At 39.2% G+C, this 25,550-nt stretch overlaps 1 protein-coding gene across 9 annotated transcripts in view; it reads right to left on the bottom strand.

Moving 5' to 3' along the window:
• EHBP1 (EH domain binding protein 1) overlaps positions 1–25,550 on the bottom strand; it is a 224,540-nt gene that overhangs the window by 90,809 nt on the left and 108,181 nt on the right. For all 9 annotated transcript variants that reach the window (XM_065631700.1, XM_065631699.1, XM_065631701.1 and 6 more), the window contains one exon: positions 21,271–21,457. In XM_065631700.1, coding sequence (XP_065487772.1) covers positions 21,271–21,457 — 187 coding nt within the window. The remainder of the gene's footprint in view (positions 1–21,270; positions 21,458–25,550) is intronic.

The raw sequence follows: 25,550 nt of genomic DNA, 5'->3' as shown, positions 1-25,550 counted from the left end.
ATAAGACAGTATAATGAAGTACTCAGACTGCCTTGGAAAGCCATGGATGCTTCATTATTGGATGTTTTTAACAACAGGCTGAAGAAATCCTTCATTTTGTAAAGCTGAACTTGCCTTCAGGCAAGCAGAAGGACCAAGTGATCCTTTAAGATGTGTTTCAGACCTACCTTCTCTGTGTTTCTGAACTCCAGGTCCTACAGGGAAAGGACATGGCTGGCACAGGCAGAGCTCCCCTCGGCTCTCCGGCAGCAGAGAAACGAGTCCATGAACCCCGGCTTCCCACCGAGGACACCTCACACTGGCCTCCAGGCTCACATTACCCACCAAAAAAGATAGTTCCCGTTTTAAAAATTAAGCCTGGGTTTGGGGTCCCAGTATTATTTGTTTCATAAACAATGCACTGATTCACCTGTGTTAATCAGATTTCCTTGCAAAGCACAGCATATTTTGTTTTTCCTGGCACGTGGCTATCTGAATACACAGAAAGTACAGTAACCACTAACACAGCTCTCCAAATGAATAATTGTACAGAGAATGTATTTTATCTTTTAGTTGTTTAGGAGACTGGCTATTGAAGAAGTTTAACTCCACCACTCCAGCTGCTCCCCATGAACACTAGCAGAGAGGAAGGCGCTCTCCCATCTTGAAAATATAAGATACATTAGAAAGACTATTTCGGTTGCAAGGTAAGGGTTCAGGTCAAACACAGGACAACAGTTAGCAAAAGAAACCACCCTATTACAGTTGGGAGAAATTAGGTATTTAGGCAAATAGTAAGTCACAAGCAATACAGGTAACTGAATCAGCTGGATTCAGCTCAGTCACAGCAGAGATGTCACAGGCAGAGTGAAGTGGGTAACAAGTATCTGTGTAACTTCAGTGGCTTTTTCTCCCTTTTCTTTTCTTTTTAAAGAAAAAACATGGTGATAATGCTTGAAAAATTATTCTATACCATAAGCAGAATGCTTAGAATGCTTCACTCACAAACACCATTCGTAAACAACATACAAAACCAAAAAGCATTATTAAATAAATAAAGCAAGTGAAAAATTAAGGAATGGCAGACTCAAACATTCTTGGTTTAGTTGCCCAACAGAACAAGCATTATATGAGCAGGATGAAGGCAGACTGCTATCTTTACCTCATTGAATAGTACTTTATTCTGTGAAAATCCCTCATGGAATAACAGCCACTACTCAAAGATTCAATAGCTTAATGAACATAACAAGAGTGGTACAATCTGGAGCTTAATTTGCATGCAGTTTGAATATTTTTGCTTTATTAGTTTCATTTCAAAATAAAAATACACGTAAAAGTAACGGCAATTCAAGTGCCACTTAGCTTAACATATATTTTTCCAGGAATTCTCACACTATCCAAATTTGCTAATTGCTAGGACTTGGGAAGCAAAAAGAAGAAATACATGTTGAATGAAAATATCCTTTTTGTTTTATGATACATAATTAACACAAGCTTTTCTAGCTTCAACACTGGCAAATCTATCCCCTTGAAAAATACACGCATCATTTTCATGCTACAAATTAAATTTGGTGTGGCTACGCTTTTAGCACTCAACAAGTAAAAGCTTGTAAATGAAAAGCTGAAGCATAAAGGTATGGCAAGTCTCATTTAAGAAATCCAGATCTTCGGGAAAGAGGAATTCTCTCCTGCAGAAGTCAAAAAAAGCTGCTAATAATTAAATAATGCTTCTGATTAACACTTTACATTACCTGTTTATTTTGAAAGTCCTTATTTAAGCAGATTGTGATAGAAAACTAATCAAATCACTGTACTTCATTCCCATATGATGCCTGGCTAATAACCACACAACAGTTGGAGACTGTCAAAATATTTTACAGCTCAATTGTAATTACCATCCAAGTCTAAGCATGCAGTAATTGGGTGTTAGCCATGTTCTAGGGGTGTTACAGCAACACACAGCAGTCAGTTCTTCTGTGTTTCATTTTTTACACATGTAAAACTCCTGAATGATCCCCAGGATGTACTTCATAAAATTTTGAATGAAAGATTAGTATTTTGTCCAAGAGACAGCTTGCCTTTTTTTTTTTTTCCTAAATACAATATAGTAGTTATGTCAAAATTTTAAAAACTAGCTTAACATTTGGAATTACAGAATTTGTTCAGCAGCTTTTTTTTTCTGGTTTAAATTCCCTAAAATAAAAAAACCCCATATTGTCAGATAAATAAAAATTAAACACTTTAAGCAAAACATTACATGGAAAAGGTCGAGAGAGGTTTTCCTTCCCCTCTACTCTGCCCTGGTGAGACTGCATCTGGAATATTGTGTCCAGTTCTGGGTCCCTCAGTTCAAGAAGGACAAGGAACTGCTGGAGAGAGTCCAGCACAGGGCAACAAAGATGATGAAGGGAGTGGAGCATCTCCCTTATGAGGAAAGGCTGAGGGAGCTGGGTCTCTTTAGCTTGGAGAAGAGGAGACTGAGGGGAGACCTCGTTAATGTTTATAAATATATAAAGGGTGGGTGTCACAAGGATGGAGCCAGGCTATTCTCAGTGACAACCAACAGTAAGACAAGGGGTCATGGGTTCAAGCTGGAACACAAGAGGTTCCACTTAAATTTGAGAAGAAACTTCTCAGTGAGGGTGACAGAACACTGGAACAGGCTGCCCAGGGAGGTTGTGGAGTCTCCTTCTCTGGAGACATTCAAAACCCGCCTGGACGCCTTCCTGTGTAACCTCATCTGGGTGTTCCTGCTCCGGCAGGGGATTGGACTAGATGATCTCCAGAGGTCCCTTCCAATCCCTAACATTCTGTGATTCTGTGAAAATATTGTAATATTAAGGGCTTTGAGAAAAACTACCGATTTTGACTTCAAGGAACAAATTTTGCAGATCATAAATAGAGAAAATATTCCAAGCTGCTGAGAGAGGAAAAAAGTACTGCTACAATACAGTAACACGAGGAACTTGAAAGGGTTTCTTGCATGTAGTATTATATATGTAATGTGTGTAATGCTCATGAGTATTGTACAAAGATTACAGCCTGATAGGTTTTCCTGAACAGACAACTCTATAGGGGCTTCTGATTGTTTAGGATTGGTATTTGGAAGGCAATATTAGACACAGGGATTCATGATTCACTGGTCTTTCACTGTTATTCGAATCATTAATCCATACGTTAACTGTCCCTAACTCTACAGTGACAAGACAGATGACACCACTGGATCCCTAATACACTACTGTCCAATGGATCAAAATCCTTAAGAGATGTTCTGCCTTTGAGCCAACTGGTTACAAATAGAAGAAGCGTCACATTTTAAGTGTCCTTTGGACTTACTTTACATGGTTGGGTTAAATACAATTAAGCACTCTTGAAAGAAAGGCTCTCAGTTGGTCCCAAGGTGATGCAATGATAACATGCTGCTGGTGTGATCTCTTCATTATTCCAAATATTTGTCTGCAGATAGGACTTGGGAACACCTAGATGGAAAGACTGCACCAGAAGACTTCGGTCTTCCAACCAGTAGTACCAGTGCTATTAGAAGGAGCTGTGGGAGAAAGTATCGATTGCTCTCTTTTGGGTTGGGGGATGAGATGAGATTTATCAGAAAACCTCAAGGACCTATGGGGGGGAGGAATTTCAGCCAGCACAAACGCAGAAAACTCAGGCTCAAGTTCGTACGTCATCTTTAACAAGTCTGATCACATCCAGGTGTTGCAATGTGTAGAGCACTTATCTTTCACACATCTCAGTCTCCTGCAATACCTTTCACTGCACGAGCACCTCAGGATAGGTGGAGGAGGGAAAAGAAGGGAGCTTTCACCTCTATACAGGAATTTCCATGCTCTGGGAAGTGTAAATTATAGCATTACTACTAGTCTGGCAGTAAGTTTGCTAATAAATGTGTAGCAACATATCTAATTGCATAATGAGAGATTAAATGATTATGATAATCTTTGAAATGGGGAGAAAAGAGAAAGGAGAGGAGAGGAGGAGAGGAGGAGAGGAGGAGAGGAGGAGAGGAGGAGAGGAGGAGAGGAGGAGAGGAGGAGAGGAGGAGAGGAGGAGAGGAGGAGAGGAGGAGAGGAGGAGAGGAGGAGAGGAGGAGAGGAGGAGAGGGGAGCATGTAAGGGAGAACTCTGGTAACACAGCAAAGTAGCTGCAATTTCTGATCTTTGATAAATGTAGAAAAGTCAATATATTTCATACTTTGTCGATATCGCTCTAAATAAGCTTCCAGTAGAATGTACGAAGTTTGTTATAATATTGAGTATTAGTTCCAAGTTAGATAAGTGTCTAAAATTTTTTTTAAAGTGTAGGATCCATCCTCTCAAAAACAGGGGTTTTGCAGATTGCTAAACAACACTTCGCCACAGAAGCCTGGCCCAAGACCATGACTAGGAAACACAGTGACATCGCTTGACTAAGATCCACTTTACCTTTAAAGTTGCACAGGAGGGAAGTTCAAAGAGCAGTTTCACCTACAGTTCCAATAAAATTTACAAACTACTCAAACAGAAGAGTTAGTGGAAGAATGATGAGTTGATAAATATATAGTGTGCATGCTACTTTAGTCATAGTGCAGTTTCTCAATGAGTTACATTCACATAAGTTTTTTTTACCATATGTAAATACTTAGAAGTAATTTTGCAACAATTTTTATTATCTCCTATTCATAAAACCTTGGCAGTGTTAAGTGCTGCTACTGTTTCAGAGCTTTTCAATCCCTTCTGCGAGTTTGTGGGGGGAAGAGGAGGGACTCAGAGGAGGAATTTAGGTAGGCAAGATTGGTCTCCCAAGACCAGCTGAGAGAGACAGGTGGTTTAGAAGATTCTTCAGAGCAGAAGTCATATCTAGATGCTCCACACTGGCCTTAGGGGATGCTATCTCTGCCTACACATCATGGAAAATTCAAGAGATCTCTTATGTCCTAAATCAGACACAAGCAATACAGTTGTAACTGACTTCACTACAAAAAGAGGTCAAAAGGGACAAATAAGCATACTTATAGCAAAAAATATACTAAGATATTAGTTTATATATACATATATATACACACACACAAACGAAATATACACATACACACTGTGTCTTTATAGAAAGACATAAAAAAATAACTAAGGTCACTTGAAATAACAGAAACACATTCTGCCTGTTTTTTAAGTAAAAATGACTTTCATTATGCTGCAGAAGCATAAAATATGAGGCAGCTAATTGGGGTGGGGAAAAAAAGATGAACACAAAAATATAATATTATTTATAATTGTTTCAGATGGTATAACATGTTTGGGTACTTTTAAAGCTTTATTGGCTGAGTTGGATTTCAAAGATCTGTTTGCACTGAAGCAAGCCAGGAAACGTGACCCTTGCAAGGCTTCAAGATTCCAGTTCCTTGTCTCAGAGGTGTTGATGTAGTGAGGGAGAATGGAGATTTTGGCCGGCCCACCAAAGAAAAAGTGACTGTACTCCTACTTGCGGATTGCCCTTCAAAGATAAAGATGACAACTAAGGAACTAGAATCTGCTCTAACCTGCCCCAGTTCCTACTCAAGGAAATTTAGATAAAGCTTTCACTGCCCAGGAACTTAATTCAGGAGGAACTAAAGGACTTCAAGGTCTTGTTGCCTTCAGTGGACTCTGCATTAAGTCTTACAAATGTTAACGTGTCTAGCAGTCACCATCCAACTTTTATTTCAGACTAAATTTCTGAGGTTTTGCTGTTGTGAATTTGACAGCCTTTCACACAATTGTGCATGCACAATTGATGCCAGCAGTTATGTACATATTTGTGAGCTTAATGTCTGCCCCCACAGCAAGACCCCAGGGAAATAAAGGTTACTTTGTACAGCCACAGTGGGCATAAATCCCCCCAATTCAAACAGCAGAGTTAGATGCTCCTGGTGCTAGAGGCGCCAGGCATGCATATGAAGTTGTTCCTAGTCTCAAAATTAAAGGTCACAGCATATTCATTAAGGTAACAAAAATTACTAATGAAGTCTCCAGCACCTAGAGCTTCTTCAAGATATTCAATCCCAGATGACAACTTCTTTTTTTCTTTTTGGTTTTTTCTTTTTTAAAAAAATATCTGTTGAAAGACCCCTTTCTAGGGCATGGGATACGTGTTACAACTACCGAGTTTACGGTGGCATATCATGAGCTCATAGGTAACCCACAGCTCGCCTCATTGAGTTCTGCTCTAAAGGAATACAGGAAGAGGCAGGATAAGCTGTATTAGAAGATGTTTTACCATGCTACATCCTCTGAATCCAAATGATTTTTCTACAGAGGGACTGCCCTCTCAACAGTATAGCTCTTTTTAAAGTGTAATGTAGGCATTTAATCAGTTGGTGTTTAATCAAGCTTTCAAATATTACAGTTGAGCTTCTAATATATTAAACTCACCAATATTTTTCATAACATTTACGACATGATTTCCTTAATTACTTTAGTTTCTAGCTAGCTCCTTTAAAGCCCTTTCTCTGAGCTAAAGCACATGATTTCATTCACACTTTAAAAGCTTTTCCCATGCATGCTTTTCAAAGCTGATTTGTCTGAATTATACATATGAACTATATTTAAAATTTGTGCATTATTCATTACTACAAACTATGAAGTATCATTTAGGGATTAACACAACTATCTACTAAACTGCAAAATAGCTCTTGTCAATAATGAAACCAAATGAGTTTCAAAGAATTGGTTGTATTTTAAAAAAAGGTAACTGAATACTTCTATAAAGTACAAAAATATTCTCTAAATCTATCAAGAAAAAACATATGCGTGTTCTATTTTTTACTGAGATGAAAACCACTTCAGTTTATCTAACAGGCACATACAGTATAAAACTGCATAAGATAAAACAGAAAGAGTTCTTGCTCTAAATGTGTTTTAAACCTTTTTTTTTCCCCTTTCTAGAACAGCGCCTATGTAGAGTGCTTGTGCTGTAGCCATTTGAGATCCATCTATATGCTTGTACATAAGATAAAACCAATGTAAAAATATTAGCATGTTCTGGATTTTATATTCAAATGGCTAATTCTCCAGAGAAACAACATCTCCTTTTCCTCTCAATTCTATTTAGGTACTTCAAAATAACTCAGAAAAGTGAATCTAAACCCTCAGCTCATATAGTGATAGTCACAGAGAACAAAAAGTTATTTTGCAAGAGTAGAAAAAAAAAATTAAAAGGAGGCAGTGAGTCAAAAAACCATGCATGCAGCTTGACTTCAATAAAACCCAGGATCACTCACTTCCTTTGGGTTGTTTTAAATTTATTTTATTTTCTCTTATGTGGTTAAATTTTTAGGAAATTGTTGTATTTTCCCCCCTTTTTTTGTCACCACAGACACTTCCTTTAGGCAACCTTGCATCAACAATCCTCCCACGTTCAAAGTCGGCTACATCTGTTGCTCTTTCCCATTGTTGAAAATTCTTGCCTTAATCCTATTTGACTTTATTCATGCAAAGGTCATCCTGAATTCAACAAATGGAGGAGTGATAGCAGGCACACTGTTGAACATGGCTAAAAAATACTGTTGTAGAACATGCAGCTAGTGTGCCGGCACTATCGCACAAGTACTTGGTTCATTATGCAGCTTCTAGTCCTCATAGCTGTGTTGCAATATGAATTGGCAACATATTTTTTCTAGCAACGCAGGAATAAAGCAATTTCCTTCTAATAGGCTTGATTCTCTCTCCTTAAAAAGCTTTGCGCTTAACTCATATTTGCTAGTGAGCATGCATACAACATACATATACAATATGTTTCCCATGCCCTCGGGCTTAGCTTCTGACTTCTATGGCTTCCCTATTCTGTTTTTTACTTCTCAGTATATCTAGCTTCACAAATCTATTTAATTAACCAGTCCATCTAATATTAATGGGTATCAGTATTTTAAACAAATGAGGCAATATTCTGCCTAAAAGCACGGTAGAACAGCTAATACAAACGCCTCATTTTAGGGCCATCACTGTACTGTAGATTCACTCATAGAAGGTGTCTACTTTAGATGCATTTTTCTTCCCCAGCAACAACAACAATAATAACAAAAAAAAAGCATTCTGGCTCAGACCTGTGATTTATTCTTATGCTTAAGTATCTGACCCAAACCAAAGAGAGATTAGCAGGAACAGTGAGTGAATTAGTAAGCAAAGCGAAGTTAACTATCAGACTGATTTATGAAGGGAAGACAATTATTTTTGTAGTACATCCATAACTCATCATGACAGGAGCAAAGGAATATTTATTCATGCACGCTTCTTTCCAGCTCGAGGTGCTTGCCAACCACGATGAACCAAACCCACCCTTCAGGCAAGTGCAGAAACAGGATATTGTGAGTCTCGCTCCTTCATGGAGTGCTGAGGGACACAGACAGCAGGGAGAGCACCCAAGACTTTTCACTATCTAAACCAGCCCCACAATAAAGCTTGATGTAATAGCCAAAAAGTTAAATGTCACAATAACGTCAGCTTATTCACATTGCGTTCAGCTCCTCGTTAGGTGCAAGGGAACACTGGAAAGAATCAAGTTTTCAATGTAAAAGCTGTTGTACTCTGCTTGTGTGGCTCTTGTTAAGGAGCCTGATAATAAGGCATAAAACCTCTACAGAAAAAGGATAGGTTTTATCAGGTTTTTATTGCAAAGATTTTGAGGATTTTTGTTTTGATGGTAGTTTAGAAAAGGTCTTACAAGAGGAGAAGCATTCCTTCTTTCTTCTACCTTTTAAAGAGCAAAGCTTGAACTAAACAGGAGTAATGGTCTGTGAAGCCAAGCATGCGAATCAAAGCCCTCCACGTCCTTTGAAAAGGTTAACTTGAATGGCAAGAAGGCAGTTATCCTCTGGTACCTACGCCAGGAGCCCTGCGCCAGCTGCCTGCCTCCTCCTGGCTCCCTTCCCCCATAAGAGCAGAGGCAAATAACTTAAAGAAAATAAAATAAAAGGCCTTCATCACGGATAAGGATTTTCAGATTACATATCCCAGAAGCTAGGCCAGATCTCACTTGGAGCTAACCTAATGCGGTTGTTTTTCAAAGGCTTTGGCAGGCTGCGGCCGCCTCGCCTGACCGGCGGTGTCTGTACCTCATCCAGCTTGTCCTCTGAGAGACAAACTCCACAGTGTCACAAAAGTGCTGGCATTTAGGAAGAGCAGCGCTCCAGAAACTTCAATGCTCCTGGCAGCTCCTAACTTCTTCCTTGCATTGATACACCTTAGAGACATTTCAAGAACAGATTTCAGGCAAATAACTCTGGCACCGCCATGAGGAGAACATTTGCCTCCAGATCCTGCAGAAATGGGTGCAAGGAGATGTTTGTCCCAAAGGCAACAGAGAGCTCAGCTCACGCTCCCTGCTCGCCCTCCGGAGATCCCCTGCTTTCACTCTCCCCGCATCTCTCTCTTCTGGTCTCAAAGTATTCGATGCACTTCCTAAAGCAGGAAGCCACAAGCGCTGAAAAGGTAGCATGGGTATTCCTACCATCTCTGACCTCAACAGCCTTGAAGTGGTTCCCACATCAGGATATATGTCTCATTTGTTCAACCTTGCACTGGTTGGTAAGACAGACTGTTGGGCATGTTAGATTCATTTTCATTCAGGTTCCACCTGAATATGAGGAAAAACATCTTTACTTTGAAGGTGCCAGAGTACTGGAACATGCTGCCCAGAGAGGTTGTGGAGTCTCCTTCTCTGGAGACATTCAAACCCCACCTGGATGCAATTCTGTGTGATCTGCTCTGGTGAACCTGCTTTAACAGGTGGGTTGGACTGGATGATCTCCAGAGGTCACCGAATATCCCTTCCAACCCCAACCATTCTGTGATTCTGTGTGATTCTGTGAATTTTGGGATTGTCCTGTGCCGGGACAGGAGTTGGACTCAATGATCCTTGTGGGTCCCTTCCAACTCAGGACATTCTATGATTCAAGGAAATTCAAAGTTTTATATAAATAATCATAAATATTTACATGGGAAACACTGAGGGAATTCTGGTATCAGTGTCATTTTTAATTAAAATAAGAAAAAAGTATTTTTCATTACAGTTTACCTACATGCAATAGTCTTGATGTTTTAATGACATACAGTAACAATATTCCCCTTTACTTGACCACACGATATGCTCTATGCCTGTTGGCTTTTCCTTTTCTTCCCATACAATGGTGTGCAGTTTTAAACTTTCAAGATGAAATAAAGCATACAAAAATATCACCAGTACATATCTAAAGGGCATTTTTTTTTCCAGAAAAAGTGAAGTAATATTTTATTATGACAAATCTGAGTACAAATCTGTGATTTGTAAATGTAAGTTAAATATAAAATTATGAAAAGTGAGGCTTTGAATGTCCTAACACTAGTTAAATTACCAAACCCTAATTGCACAGACATTTTGCAGAAGTGCTAACTGGTGCAACCCAGAAGTGCTGCAAACTCTGACAATGTTTCCAACCGTTTCACTAGGAGCTACATTGCAACAATAATGCAGTAATACCTTAAAGAGCAATTATGAAAATGACAGGAGACAAGCATTTATCATCTTGCAAATTATGTACATTAATTTGCAATTAAAAATATTTTTCTAGGACAGCCCTGGAGACCTGTTATCTGCATCCCCACTACTGATAAGGATCCAAAGAAGAAATACTGAAAACACTTAACTAGCAGCACTTAAAGTTGCCAAATCAAGTGTTCAGAAGTTGGGGTATTACAAAATTACGGTTACATTTTCAGTGTGAATAAGTACCCTTTATATATTTGCATCATGATACAGTCTTTAAACTGCTTCTTCCCCTAGAGTTCTCCCTCATGGAGAGCAATCAACAAACAATCTCAGTGAATGGGACTACCCAGTATTCCCGTTTTTCCAAATTGTTAGTTGTTTGTCCTCATGGCTCTTCTGCTGCACACTCCCTGGACCGAACACAGTATCATTAATCTCATCAAAAGGCTTTTCTACATTTTTCATCTTCATGGTATTTTAATCTAGAAGATGAAACATTTCATCTTCCAGACATCCTTGTGAGGCAGCAGTCCATTTAACCGAAGAAAAAGTGAGGTCCCCAAAAACCCAACTCTAAATTATTGGAAGCTGTTGCTTTTGAGTCCTCAGTCTGAGCCACCTAACACCTGACCTTACAGAGAACTGCTGTTTTATGATACTTCATGTGCCACGAAGCACTCTTTCAGCTGCACAGCACTTGAGTCAAGCCAATAGCTCTGCTGATTTATCATGATTGTATCAAGCTAGGAACTTAAAAAAAACCCACCACAGTCCAAAATCTGGTTCAAGAGATTAGCTTAGCACTACATAATGAATTCACGACAGAGGAAAGGATAATATGCACTGCTCCTGGTCAGCATTTGGTTGCTTTATTGTCAGAGAAAAGTGGTGTCTTTCCTCTGGCCCTTCTCTCAAACAGCACACAACGCGGACTAGTTCCCTGTGCAACAATATAGACGGTGCTGCAAGAGTCATGAGCTCTGCAGAAAGACCTGCATGTGATGATGTGTTTCCATCTAGATAACACTGTCTCCTTGCTGCACGAGCTTGGAAAGGGGATAAGATGAGAAGTGAGGAGCTGAGGTTGGGAGGAGTTCAGGTCTGCCTCCAAACCTGTGCACAACTCCCGCTACAGGAACGTGGGGGTAAATTATTGGCTTATCTGGTTTTAAACCTCAAATTCTGAAGGAAGCATTTCTCTTAGAGGTAACAGCACATAAATCTTTTTGACAGCATTTTGACTGGTCTGTTGCTCGAAGACAGGAATAAAATATTTCAGTCAGAAGGGCAGAAAGCAGCAGACAGAACAAGGAAGGGCTTGGTTTCACCTATACTATCGATGTATAAAAATTGACTCCTGTTGACAACAATCATGAGAATAATACAAAGACAACAGACATCCCCCTCCTCCAATTTACATTCATAGAGCCGGAGAAGGAGGGAATCAAGGAAGGCTGCAAAGAAACAAAACCCAGTACATTATTAACAGACAACTGCTACACTAAAACGACACAGGCAAAACAAGCAATGTTCAGCTAAGAATGAATTTATCACTTTAGCAGCCTAAGGAGACCACTGGTAAGCAAAAAACAACTCATAAAAGCATGACTCTCAAACACATCCGTGCAGTATCTGGCATACTCCTGTGGATCCTCATGGAGAGTGAGAAATTGTCCCTTCTCATGGTCTCTTTTGTGACTGCTCATGGATACCTCATCTCATGTCACATACCACTTCTTGTACCAGTTTTCACAAAATCTCGTATTAAATAGGTAGAACAAAGCAGGAGTTCTCCATTTTGCTGAACAGCTTTGTCCATCAACACTCCTACTCTCTACCCATGTCTTCTATTCATGTGCAGTCATGCCTGCACGTTGAAGGGAGAAAGAGCTTTTGCAATATCTTCCCAACTTTTTTCTTTTCAATCATAGGTCTATTCTTTAGGTCATATAAACAAGAGACTGTAAATATTCAGAAACAATTAATCTCACCACCTTTAAATGCCTATTAATTAGTTTGCCAAGTCTGACTTACCTAAGTTCTTTTACAGCCAAGGGAGAGAACCAGACACCTCTAGCAATAAAGTATTGGAGGCAGTTGAATGACTCAATAGCAAAAGGGGATCCACTTTATCAAGGGCCAGTCCTGGGAACTCTTTCTCACATTAGCAGTCAATAATGCTGCTTACTGCTCCTGTGTATTACTGAAACACTAATTTTTCTCCACAATATGCACTTTGTTTGTTCTATTGTTTGTCCTGGTTTTGTTGCTACAGAGGGATGCAGTTATCTCCAGTCATCATGGTTCCAAGATAAAAAGCAGATTGAAAACCACCATGGAACAGAAGCTCATTTCACCCCAAAAGATGCAATTTTTAATTTTCTAAAAGACACTTTTAAAAAGCCCACACTTGCCACTGGGTTTCAAATCCTCAGACTGTACTAATTTTAAGATTCTCTGCCTTCAACATTTTTTTTGACAAATATGGCCTACAGATGTTAGATACTTTTATTTAAAAAATTAATAGTGTATACATATGCACATATGTGTGTGCATGTATGTAAAATGCTTTTCCCATTTACAGAGAAATTAGTGAACATTCTGGTCACCAATGAAACAGAACTATAAGAAACAGCACCTAGAAGTTGTAATAATTAGCTGATAGTTTACAACAATATACTACATCCCTACTTCCATCTGCATAAACAGTGGCCCCTTCATTAACACATCATTCAACTTGCACATAACCAGTAAAACCAGAGAATATAAGAGTTTAATTTCCTTATATTGACAGAGCAACTACATTTAATATGTAGGAACTTGGATGATTAAAGAATATTTTTAAAAATTATTCCGCTGCTAATTTGAACAGATGGTAAGTTAAACCATGAAAGACATTTAGAAGACTCACCTAAGGTTGCATTTTCGATTTTACCAGGCTGCTGCCTGGCAGCACTAGCCTAAGTACTGCTGGATTGTTAGAACCAGCAGCTGCTGCAAGCAGCGAAGACCCCAAACCAGCACATTGCTGAGACATTAAGGATATGCTTTCTAGCTGAGTGATGACTGTGCTGCCACTGAAAGGGCCTGTCGTGCTGTGTTCCTGTGTGTGTCAGTGTTTTGTTCCCATGTCAGTCTTGTGTTCCCAGTACTCACAGAACTCCCAGTCTGTGAGGCAAGGAATAGGGCAACACGAGAACTCAGGAAAGGGATCAAACGCAATGCAGTAAATCCGAACCCTGAAGCATGACTTAGTTGAGGCCAAGAGGAAGACATTCTATAGCCTACACCATCAGCAAAATGGAAAAATGCTACACTTGCATTTGGACGTAAAGAGAAAGTAAAGTTCACTCCTTACTCTAATACATATTCTAAAAAGGTGGTTTTATGTCCAAACACAGGTTAATAGTAAGGAACACAGAAAAAGTACATAGCTAATTAAGTTGACAAACACCATTTAAAACTCACGCAAGCAGTCATAAAAAATTGCTTAATTATTGTATAAAAAAGGCACTCTCTTATTATTTAATGCTTGAAAAGCTGCAAGTTTAACGAATTGTCTGTGCTTCAATATGATTATCTCACTATCTCTCTGTTCACATTATGTGTGTGCCTTGCCTTTTTTCCTCTATTAAAAGATAAAATGTCTTAGGGCTGTATGCAAAGCAGATTTTCTCAGAGTGCCTTTTTTTGCACAAGTTCATAACACTAGATATCTTAATATTCTGTCCACTACCTCCCAAGTCTTCCATGGGGTTTATGAACAATCTGTCTGCAAAGGAAGTGACAACGTTCTCATGCAAAGGAGCTGCACAACTCCTTTGCAGCTCATGTGAAGCTGGAAAGGAGCAAAATCATTGAAGAAGGTGTTCCAGAGAGCCAGAAAGTCCTTATGTGAATGGACAACTAAGACGCTTTTGATACCAAAAGACAATGAGTGATCTACATCTAGAGTTTAATGTAATTTCTCTATTTGATGTTTTAAGATGAGCTCTTCCTACCGTTCAGTCACATAAGGCTGATAATGCTGAGGTAAATATAAATGGAGAAAGTAAGAAATTGGAGACTACAGGATCTCTGAGGTTTTGGAGGGTTGTACCTAGTACTATATTGAATGTTACATTCCTCCCCTTCCACTAAACTCACCTGAGAGTTTTGTGCTTTATCTCTGTCTAAACATTTATTCTTATTATAGAATGAGAAGAGAAAAAAAAAAAAAGAAGAAACTACAAGTTTCTTTTCGTTCCCTTGAAAAGTATCTGAGAAGTTCTCTTCTTTCATAAGGAGGCAATTTGTACCTCCTTTGCAGTTTGAAGGATAAACTGTCTATCAGACAGAAATCTTTTTGAACAGCCTGAACATAAGTATTGCAGATACACAATGGATTACCAAGGATACTGGATGGAGATGGGTTATCACATGCCATGCAGAAAAAGGATTCTCTATTTCTTACTACATGTTTCCTATTAATATGTTTCATTAGAACTTCAACCAGCTAGCTTGCCTGGCATGAGAGAGCAGAACCAAAATGTTGTTATTTGCTTTGGACTATTATATGAATGTGTAGTCTCATTTTCTGCCAGTTTAAAAGGCTGTTGCAAGCTCTTGTCTACAAGCACTGATACCAATGCCTACGTTTTCATGATTATCAGCGTATTCTGGGTAATCCAGTAGGCAGCTGTGAGATGGAGATCTGTGAGCTACCAAATCCCAGGCTGACAACTAGTCAGTCTGCAGTAGCCAGTCTGTAAAGTGTGTGTCCAACAAACACAGGTTTCATGACCCTGAAGAATGGAGAAAGGATGTGAGACCAAGCTGGATTCACCAAACTTGTTGACTTTCAGTAGGTTAATGGTAACTGCAGTATCCATAAACTGCATGGATACATGAGCCTTGGCTGCAGTCTGGCAACAAAATGAGACTATCATGTAATAGGAAAAGCCTTTCTCGGAACGGTTTCCTGAAGGGAAGCGTAAATGCTGTCCTTCCAATGAATGAATGAACAATGCCAACCCAGTGCAGATGCTATTTTCTTTTAACAGCTCTGCAGTTGAGAGTGATGATCTGTTTCCTCTGTTCCCTAGTAAATAATTCTTCACCTCCCATGTACATGCACCAGCATTCCTGCCCCCTCATTCTGACAAAGGCAATAAAATCCATGATTGTGCAGAGGCACACAACTTCAGCTTCTCTACTACAGGACACAGCTGCCGACTCTGGAACTGATACCTGGATTGTATTTCCAATAAACTCAACATAACACTGCGAAGATAAGAGATGCTGAGACTGTTCAAGTTGGTATGTACATTTTTTAATTGGCTAAAGCAATAGTGGGCACTGATATGCACACTATCACAGAATGGTTAGGGTTGGAATGGACCTCAGGAGATCATCTAGTCCAACCCACCTGCTACAGCAGGTTCACCCAGAACAGATCACACAGGAATGTGTCTAGGCAGGTCTTGAACGTCTCCAGAGAAGGAGACTCCACAACCTCTCTGGGCAGCCTTTTCCAGTGCTCTGCCACCCTCAAAGTAAAGAAGTTTCTCCTTATGTTTAGACGGAACCTCCTGTGTTTCAGTCTGTGCCCAATACCCCTCATCCTGTCATTGGCCACCACTGGAAAGAGTCTGGGCCCATCCTCTTGACATCCACCCTTGAGATATTTGTAAGCATAAATAAGGTCCCATCTCAGCCTTCTTTTCTCCAGGCTGAACAGACCCAGCTCTCTCAGTCTCTCCTCATAAGAAAGATGCTCTGGGCCCCTAATAATCTTTGTAGCCCTCCACTGGACTCTCTCCAGTAATTCCTTGTCCTTCTTAAGCTGGGGAGCCCAGAACTGAACACTGTACTCCAGGTGCAGCCTCATCAGGGCAGAGCAGAGGGGGAGGAGAACCTCCCTTCACCTGCTGGTCACACTCTTCCTAACACACCCCAGGTACCATTTGCCTTCTTGGCCACAAGGGCACATCATTGACTCATGGTCAACCTGTTGTTGACCAGAACTATCCACTGGTACCACTTTTTGAGTCTGGACTTCCTTGTTCAATTTTTTTCCACAAAGTCAAACAAGTGGAAGAAATTTAAAGTCTCCATCACCTCTGACAAAGGCAGAACCTTATTATCCAAACCATGTCAAGAACAGTAACACATGTATGATGGTAACAAGCCCAGCAAGGCTTCTGTTGGACTTGACAGCATTGTAGCAGGTTGATAACTGAAGACCTTACCTACAGCTTTGCCAGGCTCACCTAAATATAGCCAGCACACCACAGTCTTCAAGCCATTTGAGACGATTAAATGTGGGATAATTCCAGGCTTTCAGACTTCATATTTTTAAGCTCTCTCTGATGACTCAGGTTAGTTTAGAGGAGGCATGGAAGGAAGACAGGAGAGAATTAAGATAATCCTTTAGGAAGTTCAAGTAGGTAATAATATTTGGAAACAAAACTTCCTCCCAACCCAGATACGGCAATTACTGAGGTAGTACTATGGGGCCAAGACCCAGCTGGACCTTTATGGAGAGCTAGACCCCGCTTTATTTCTGACAGATAACTGCCCTTTCCTTACCAACACAGATGACATGAGGATCTCTGAGTGATCAGAAGAGCCTGCTCAAAGGGAAGACATTAAAGAGGCTTGGAAAGGGCTTGCTACTCCAGTTAACTGATTGCTCAGGGAAGCAGCACAAGGCAAACATTTGAAAAAGATCAGATGAATATCGCAGATATTCAGAAACTGTCTAGATGCGGTCCTGGGTTACTGGCCTTGCTTAAGCAGGGGGGGTTGGACCAGATGACCTCTACAATTCCCTTAATGCCTATTTATTAGTCTCATGTTCTGTTTTCACTGATTGTTGAGTTCCTGAACAAGTTTCACCCTGGAGTACCCTCTTTAACCTGGGAATATCAGGCCCGACGCTGATACCAGCAGATCAGAAGATATCTTCTACAATTTTCTGCCTAATTTTACATGAAATTTTTACATAGAATTATCTTGTACAGCATACAACTCTCAACAAAAGAACTAGAGGAACTTTGATTTTTATGGTGTCAGGAGTAATAGAGGTAATTAATTGTGGATATGATTCCAGGAAAATCTAGAAATAGTATTCAGCTGTTAAAAGACCATACAACTCCCTTGAAAGAAAGGCTTTTGCAATTCATATAGATGCATTAGCTTAAGTCTGTTCTCAAACAAGACATGCCAAAGACTGATGACTGCTAAAATTCATTGTTTTATTCTCTTTCATTACTGCAGAGGCTGCTTTTATAAATTAAGAAAACATATATACATTAAAAAAAAAAATCATGCGTGGGAAGTCAAACATCCCTCAGCTGAGAAACACCTTTCACCATTACTTGGGTAATAGCAGAATGTTGGATTCAGACTATGATGTTTCAACAGCAAATGCAATTGCACTTCTGTGGAAGAGTTCCTATACCCACTAGGTAAATGCTGGAAGGCTCATTGCAGCTGAACACTGAATAAAGCAATTTTGGTGCCCAGTCATACTCTAGAGATTTGATTTTTGAGTGTATACTTAGGAAAATACCACCCTTTCTTGCTCTACTTTTAAATTGGTATTTAAATTCCTAGGGACTTCACTACTGTTTTCAACATGTGTTTGTTTTGTTTTTAATAGAGTAACAAAATTTCAGGTATTTGGAAGCTGTCTTTTGAGTAGAAATCTGTCATGTGTCAAATAATCTTTCAGGAGCAATTTCCACCTGCTAAACTTGCTGTTATAGATGTTAATAACAGCAACGTCGTTTTTGTGTCAACAAACGTGATGAACGCCATTAGCATGTGAAGGAAAAATGAGCTCCAAACACTCTGTCAAAGATTTGCAGAAACATTTTTGGAGTCTTCTCCCTTAAACTCAAAAGTTCTAATATTAATGCTGTGTTTGTGTAGTCTAAAGATTAGCATTTCTGCTCCACAGTAATTTCCTATGAAGGCAACCAAGCCAGGGAATTGAACCTGTCGGGACACTTATGTTCTGGTCAGAGTTGTAGCAGAGGTTTTTTGTGCACAGCAAAATTGGACAAAACACTGAATAAGATATGTTATTTAACTTGCCTTTACCTAAGCTTACCTCCACGGGACTATTCCACGTACATAAGGGTATGTGCTAAGTTTGTGTTTGTGTAGTGCCTATGCCTTTTGATTGAAGTTTTTTCAGAGTTGCCAAACATTGTCACTATTATTGAGTAATAAACAAACTATTTGTGCCAACAGTCCAAGTCCTACCTGGGCCTTATTTTGTATTGTGGTGTGAGGAAATGGTTTATTTTTCTTTTCTTTTCTTTTAGATACCAGTACTTTTCTGAATTTCAAAAAGCATTCCAAGTAAAGTGCTTTTGATCTAACGTTATTAGATTGCCTTAGAGTAAAACAATTCAAGCACAGAAAAAAAGACTGTGCTTACAGAAAGCTTTCTGAATTGCAAGTGACCGTACAATATTTTAACACACCCAGTCAGCGAAACTTTCCACTCTAGCTGTAATACAACAAACCAGGACACTGCGTCTGTGTGGGAATATAATGGAAGGAGAACTGTAAATACATTCAAGCAAATGCAGCTGAGGTGTAGAAAAACACATATATTACACTAATTGTTGTTGTTTAGCCTTCTGTGCTTCAAAAGTAGAACCTCTGTGTTTAGGTAACATAGGCCTGTGAAAGTCTTAAAGGCGCCTTAGCGAACATCTTTGAAATTCCTGCTGTACTGCAGGCAAAGATCAAAGTGGCATGGTAAACCGTGCCTGCATCAACCCTTGAAGTACAGGCAAAAGCAGCAGGCTCGTAGATCATCTAGCAAGGACTGAGCTCTGCAGTGCCTGCATTCCTGCTTGTGTACCTCTGGCCAGGTGCTCAGGCACTTTTTCAGAGATCTCCTGGTTAACGAGATAACAAAACCAGATTTACTCTTTGCATTTCGTCCGTGGTTTGTGGTTGTTCCTGCAACCTGCCTGTGTTGGTTCACACCATCTGTTTGGAGCCTTCCCTAACAGTCTCATATCCTTCAAAATCCTGTAAAAAAATTAAAGCTTTCTGTACCAGAGAGGGTCAGCATAGAACTCCATTTTCCCCCGTGGCCCTAATGAATATCAAAATTTCAGTACTTGGACCTTTGCTGATCTCAGCTGTGGCTCAGCATCAGTGGTAGAGAGGTGGGCTGCAAGCAGGAGACACCGAAATGTGCACAAATTCCTGCATAAGAGCAGGAACTACCTGTGTTCATAACGGCACAGTCTCCTCAGCAAGTTCAATCCTGCATCTTTTCTTAATCAATTCCAGCTTTCAGACAATCTAAAACTTAGTCTGGGGTAGACAAAAACTACAATAATCAAACCCAGTAGTAATATGTTATTTCAGTACAACAAAGACATTAAATAAAGCAGAAAGACTTATTTCCTTGGATGCAGACCTGTTAAAAAACCTCTCAAACAATGAGCAATGGGGGCACAACCTCCATCAAGCAACCTGATAAAATCTCCTCCATATATGTCTCTTCCTTGCCTGGCAGTACCAGAACACTTTACTTTGGCCGCTTAGCTTTGACCTGAGGGCCAGACTCCACCAGAAATCAAATATTTTGCAGTATTTTTCATACAGAAACTCCAGCAAATGGGATCAAACCCCATCTCAGAGCATTATAAAACTGCTATGCTTTGATTTCATATTTCCCTGGTTGTGGTTTTGCATATTAAGAATAACGTGTGAATTGTGCTTGTGGCCTTACTACGTTGTTTTGTTTTGCTATGAACAGACAGAGATTAGATTTCTGGTTTCATACTCTTTATCCTGACTGAGTGGTAAAATGACAGCAAGATCAGAGCCTGAGGGGACAAGGACATGTCAGCAATCTGGCTGAGTAATTAAGCAATGAAATGATAGGTATGAGAAGTAGTTTCATTCAATTCTTTAAGTTCAGCAGTTCCAATACAAGGCAAAACAGATGATAATATGCATAAATTGGGCAAGATGTGCTGGAGGGGAAGCCTTTTGTCCTCATCTTCCTACCCTTCAAAACAAGCAATCGGCACACATCAAATTCATTTTTAAGAAGGGCCCATTAACATACACTATTAAGTGCTTATTTTGTTTAACAAAGCACAAGTGGTGCTAACTGCTGAATCACTGGAGTTGAGATTCACACCGACAGAAATCAGCCCTTGCAATCCTAAAATACCTGTGCCTCACATTGCCCTCTTCAACCAAAGTTAACTCATATTTTCCCTTGACAAACACAGATGTATGCTTAGTCTGGACATTCCTAATAAACAGTTAATCTGATTTAAAGCAGACTGTCTTTTTTTTTTTTTAATTAATTCAACATACCTATAGAATTAGACATATATAAATCCCAACATAAATGAACAGTGTCCAATACTAAGCTCTTAAAACCCAGATTTATGACACAAATGTGGAGACAGACTCTTCAACAGGGGCAAGGCTTAACAGCATTACAATAGATCAAGATAAAGTATTGTTCAACACGATTTTCTTCCTTGTTGATGGCATATCCAGCTGTCCTGTAACATTTGTTACTAGAAGACTCTTTTCTTTGAAACTGCAGTTGCTGTTACTGTTGTCAGTAAATCCTTAAAGAAAAAATACAAGCTCCTACTGCTGCTCTCTCCCTATGAACCAGCGAGTGAATAGAGATGAGCCAACACCTTATTAAGTATAAGGAAAGCTTTTAAGATGGCCTGCAGAAATAAATAGGATGTCTACAATACACATAAAGGTACTGTTAATAACAAAGATGAAATTTTGGTGTGAAAAACCTACCTTAGGAGAAGAAGAAAGCTCCCTCGATGTAGGAACAGCTGACATGTTCTCACTCATGCCTGTCTCTGTCTTTGGCAAGAGGTTTGGTGGTTCAGGAGCCTTTCTTTTCATCTTCTTTTCTGGTTCTTGCAGTGGAGCAACTTTAATTAGAGCAGGGCTTGATTTTGGTTCATAAAACGGATTTGATCTAATTAAAAGAAGAGAAACATATTTCTTTGCTGTCTCCATGGAATTAAAACTGAAAATAAGATCTGTTTACAGAAGCCAATGACTAAAATGTTTCTAGTATTCCACATAAGAATATGTTTTGCCTTTACATGCTTTTAGGTACTATTTTTTCATATGATTGAAAAGTGAGTGACAACAGTTAGAACTGCATTAGGTCAGAATTTCCATACATTTTATAAAGTCCTGTAAATTATTGAAATATTATCAACTGCATAAAGCTAACGCTTCGATTATACTTAGATATCTACCAGAGAGTGATCTGATATACAGACAAGCTCAATACCAACAAATTCGAGTGAAATTGCTGTTCTAATGAACAGAATTAAGAATGCTTCACTAGAACCAAATTAAGAATCACACCACTTTCACATTCACGCTTCAGCACACTTTGAGAGGCCTCACTCTTGGCTGTCCAAGTCTGAAAATTTCAGACTTCATGGGGATACAATCCACATCGAGTGTATTTTAAACTCTGCAGCACACAGACACCACACCATTTGAAGAGCACTCTTTGGATAATAGTATAAGAAAACCACAGTTGACTTGTGTACACCTCTCTATAGACACTAGTAGCCATCATCTGCCTATTTTGACAGCGCTTTCTATAACTGAACCTCATTTAAGAAACACACTAGACATCTCCCACCGAGTGGATGCAGTCCAAATAATTCTTCTTCTCAACTCTGGCATTCATGTTCCAACTCTGCATTTGTTCCACCCTAAGTAAACACTTCCACAGCATTTCCAAATTTTATCTGTTAGCTTGATACATGAAATAATAATTAATACATCAAATAATGGCTTCTACTACACACTTAGAAGAGTCAGCAATTTTGTATCCTGCTAAGGACACACATGGGAACCTTCTTTGCACTTCATTAATAACATTCGCTTTTCACATTTTACAATCTAAAACTGGATGGTTAATTACAAAACTCATATGCTAGTTAATTCCCTTCTAGTCCACACTTCCCCTGCAAAATAGATTTATCATGTATCTCAAACTACATTTATGTAACTAAGTCTCTGCAATTCCCAAAGATCTGTCTGCATACAGCTATAGAGTAATGACAACAAATAACCTCAGTCCCTTTGAATGCAACTCTAGATGGAAACAATAGTGCATACAGCACTAGACAAGAGCCTACCTAGCTAGATCCATTTACAAATTTCCTCTCAGGATAAGAGTTGTGAGCTGGTACACACTGTTTTAAAGGAACTACAACAGCAAAATTTGGGCACAAGTGAAAAACCAACTATGCATCCAGTTTCCTTTTACACAACACCAAATTTCTTTCAGTTTTGTGTACTTTTAGTACAAAAATATGTCTTTTAGTCTCATGGACTGGTTTTAGGATTTATTTTAATGCAGTTTACCATCACCCTCTTTTCACTGAAAAAAACCAAGCAATTAGTAATCTACACTACAGAAAATAATTCTGCTTCTGAGAGACAAAGTTTACTGAAGCATGTAAGTGAAGACCAGGCATAAAACCTCCAGACCTTTCTGAGAATCTGCTGCTGCTTGTTATACAGATCTAAATCCAGATACTGAAGCGAAAGATTAACACTAAAATAACTCATCTGCTGACTGAAGGAAACTTTCAGGTTCACCATCAAGCACAAAGCCACCAGTGCAATTAAAACTGGAGGTAACATCAAAATAATGAGTTAAATAGAAAAGGATGGGTGTTTTCCATGGGAGACCAGAGAAAAAGGAGAGTATTCAGGCTAGAGTGGAGAATGCACCTAGCTGTCAGTAGCTTTAATTTAGCTGATAGCCCAGTTCAGCTGTCTTCAGACACTGGAAAGTTCAAAGGGAGGTGAAAATGAGGATAAAAGACATAAAGGCTGAAGAACAATGCATTCTACAGGAGAGGACAAGGTTTTTTTAGTTCAACAAGTTAGCCTTCTGAACAGCCAACAGACGCAGCATGTTTGGCTGGAAGGTAATTTACCTCTGTGAACTTCGAATCAGAAGGGTGCATTTTTAAGGTGTTAAAAATGAATTTGGTGGAGAGAAAAAAAACCACACACGAAACAAAACCCAACACCTTATCGATGAGAGTAAAAAAGTTTGGAAGAACCACCTTTTGAATTTTTATGCTTGAGAATTGTCTGTGCTGCATGTATGACCTTGAAGAATTGTACGCTACTGCATGGACCAGAAGGAAGTGCTATAAGGAGACAAGCGACTGCCTTTTTTTTCCCTAGAGAAGAACTTGCTTGAATCCAGACTAAACCTTCACATCTTGGTGACAGTATGGGCAGAACACACACATGCTGCTTTCCACCTTCCGCTCTGCCCCACTTTTGTCTTACAAATATTGAAAAAGATTTTTAAAAAAATAAGTTTAATACAGAAAACCCAAAATCATGTTTGATTTAAGAGTCTATAAATTTTGAAGTCATGGGGGTCTGATATATGCAGAGGTTTCCACAAGAAATTAGACATGGGAAAAGTCTGGCAGCAAAAGCACTTTTCTCTGAAGTCATCTCCAATACTTTTTGCTTCTGTGAAGTTAATTGATCCACACAATATGATTTTTGCCTAAAGAGATACTAGACTGTCCACTACAAAATTAAAAAATCCCATTGCTGACAAACTACCTGGCATTAGGCCGTCACTGTCAGTGTGGGGGCTTGTGGCTTCTTGTGCAACAGACAGCTCAATAGCCTTTCCAATTAGACAGCATTATTCTAAGCCATGCAATGATTAACAAGATAAGAAGCCAGAGAGCCAAATAATATCTGAAAGCAAGTTTTATTCTGACCAATTTAAAAATTATTTCAATCAGCATTACTGGTTAACTGAAAAAAAAAAAATCAACGTTTTATCGAGGAGGAAAAACAAAGCTGTCAGCGTGGCAGGGTTAAATGATCAGGCAATGTTACCAATCAGAAGTACTGGGGTTGAAAGCATTAGACGTTAAGTAGTTGCAAGCTATGCTATTATAAAATAATTAAACTTAGCTTAGCAAGGTGTGCTGTCCTTTATTAACAGGTAGCCACCTACCATTTTGATTTCAATATATAAAATTCAAAAAGGCAAAAGCAGAATTTCACATTAACATTCCTTATCTCTAGGTAGGTATGAGGATGTATGTTTTGAGAGTGTAGTTTTACAGCAGAATATTTGTACTGGCTCATTGAAGTCCCTCCGTACTGTGTGATGCCTCATTACACGTATGCTTGTGACTATGCTTTGCTTATGTATGTTGTGAAATCTTACATTATCTTCACAACCATTAGTGAAATATGTTTCAGTTAAGCCAATTACCCTTCAGAGAGGCGCAGTGAGGGTAAGTACCTTTTAGAGACTGTTACAAAACTCGAGTCAGAGTTCAGTTTTTGGGGCACTTGGAGCAAGCTCCAAGTCCAGAATCAGCACTAGGGATCTGCCAGAGCAGAGTGGGACATGGGTCCTGATGCTAACTGATGTGTCCATCACAACACACCACTGCATTTCACACAAAATACAAGACGAAAATGCCAAGTGGTGCATTAAGTGAACTTCAACGAAACGTTTAAGATGCAGGGATAAAAATACATTGTCTTTCCTGAGCGGCAGTACATGTCTTTCAGGAGCCTTCTATTTCTCATGCCTTCCATCTACCAGGTTCAAAATCACTCTTGGGGAAAGCAAAAATGATTAAAAACTACCCAAAACAACACAAAAAGGAAAATATGCAAAAAATGAAAAAAATATGAAAATAATATGCAAAGTTTTCTACTGCTGTGATCAGTTTTTCAGCCTTGTCTTGTCTACTGCTCCGGCCAAGTCAACACAGCTTAAAATAGATAAATAGCAGAAGAAATAACAGGGTCCAGAGACGTGTGGTGAAAATGATTAGAAAGATGAAGAGACTTCTGTACAAAGAGAGATTGAAAAAGTTAGCACCATTTAACTCAGACAAGTGACAAGTAATGGTGAACATGCTAGAGATACATAACACAGCAACTGTTTATGGCAGATAAATCCAATACTACTAATTGTTGTTTTGATAAGTCAGCAAAAGAGATTGTGCATGGGATTGGAAAGATAACTTATT

This window comes from Caloenas nicobarica, chromosome 3 (assembly GCF_036013445.1).
Source record: "Caloenas nicobarica isolate bCalNic1 chromosome 3, bCalNic1.hap1, whole genome shotgun sequence".
NCBI lineage: Eukaryota > Metazoa > Chordata > Aves > Columbiformes > Columbidae > Caloenas > Caloenas nicobarica.
Note: the sequence above shows the minus strand (reverse complement) of the source record. Positions and strands in the feature narration are given on the sequence as shown.